The sequence below is a fragment of the Mesitornis unicolor genome, unplaced genomic scaffold (genome assembly GCF_000695765.1).
Source record: "Mesitornis unicolor isolate BGI_N332 unplaced genomic scaffold, ASM69576v1 scaffold2287, whole genome shotgun sequence".
Classification (NCBI taxonomy): Eukaryota; Metazoa; Chordata; class Aves; order Mesitornithiformes; family Mesitornithidae; genus Mesitornis; species Mesitornis unicolor.
Window position 1 is genome coordinate 24,724 of NW_010195531.1, and position 1,167 is coordinate 25,890.

General features: G+C 44.9%; 1 protein-coding gene across 1 annotated transcript in view; it reads right to left on the reverse strand.

Moving 5' to 3' along the window:
- Positions 1 to 229: 229 nt before the first annotated feature.
- The window catches only part of GALNT16 (polypeptide N-acetylgalactosaminyltransferase 16), a gene marked incomplete at its 5' end in the record, with an annotated part of 24,863 nt that continues 23,925 nt past the window's right edge, over positions 230 to 1,167 (reverse strand). The window contains one exon of the mRNA XM_010188136.1: positions 230 to 367. Within this exon, the coding sequence (XP_010186438.1) occupies positions 230 to 367 (138 nt within the window). The remainder of the gene's footprint in view (positions 368 to 1,167) is intronic.

A 1,167-nucleotide genomic window follows, 5' to 3' on the forward strand; every position in this document is an offset into this window, starting at 1 on the left:
GGAGAACTTAGGACAACAGATGGGAAAATTTCAACAACTCCTTGTCCCTCTCTCGCCCAGCTTCTCTGAAAAGCTCAAAAACACCAAGTGCTCAGCTGAAATGGTGGCTTGCAGATGGGCACAATGAAAACATTTAGGGTCAGACATACAAAACCATTCCTCCCTTCCCGATCCCGCTCTGTTCTCAAAGTCTCATGCACAAAGAAACAAGGAGATCTCTGTGCTACCATCATGTTGCTTGTAGTAGCTCCCACTGTTGGCCAGGCACATCGGCTTGGCAAGGGTTTGTCACCACTCTCCCAGTCTGGTTTTCCAGGCAGAGACCGCTGACAAAGTGTTGAATGAAACTGCCTTTCATCTTCCATTTCTGCGAGAAGACAGAAAAGAAACACGCTGTTACTTCCATTTCATCAGGGAACTGTGCCTCCAATGGAGGAGAAAGGTTGAGCATAAATCACAAGTAAATACCAACAACCAGAAAGACTGAAAATCTGGATATGGGCGGCATCTCCAAAGCACTGGTTTCCTGTGTTAACTATACCTGGAGTTTGAGTTTAGCGGAATTGTAGGGCTAGATATTCAGAAGCCAAACAACACAAAAATCAGCAACACGGGGAATTTTCAAAAACATACTATATTCACAGTTTCCCTGCCATTCTTTCTCCTGCATCTCTAGGCACCCAGATACCTATCAACACCTGAAACCCTTCTATGGTTTATTTCCAATCCATAGAAAGCAAAGCACTGAAAGTCCTCACAACATGGAAAGCAATCCATCCACAGAAAGCAAAAATCACGCTTCTTGCTGCTTGACTAGATTGTATCTATCTCTTTTTCATGTTCCTTCATCTCTCCTCTCATCAAATTCAGGATTTTATCAGCACTACGCTGAAAGCTCTTCATAGCTCTGTACCCTCCTCAGCTGGCTCTTCCTCATAATCCTATCTGTCCTGCCAACAACTGAGTTTATCAGTGTTCATTTGACAGCTTGTCAGTACGTACTGCTCTGCTTTCTGCAGTGCTGTCCTCTGGGTCTGCTCTCCTCAGAGCATATCCACAAGGTCTTTAAGGTCCAGTTTGGTTGTGCTGCTTTCCAGGAAACAAAACCTATGTCCTAACCTTGAGCTGCAGATTCCACTGGGAAAGAGCCGTACCTTCCATTCCTGC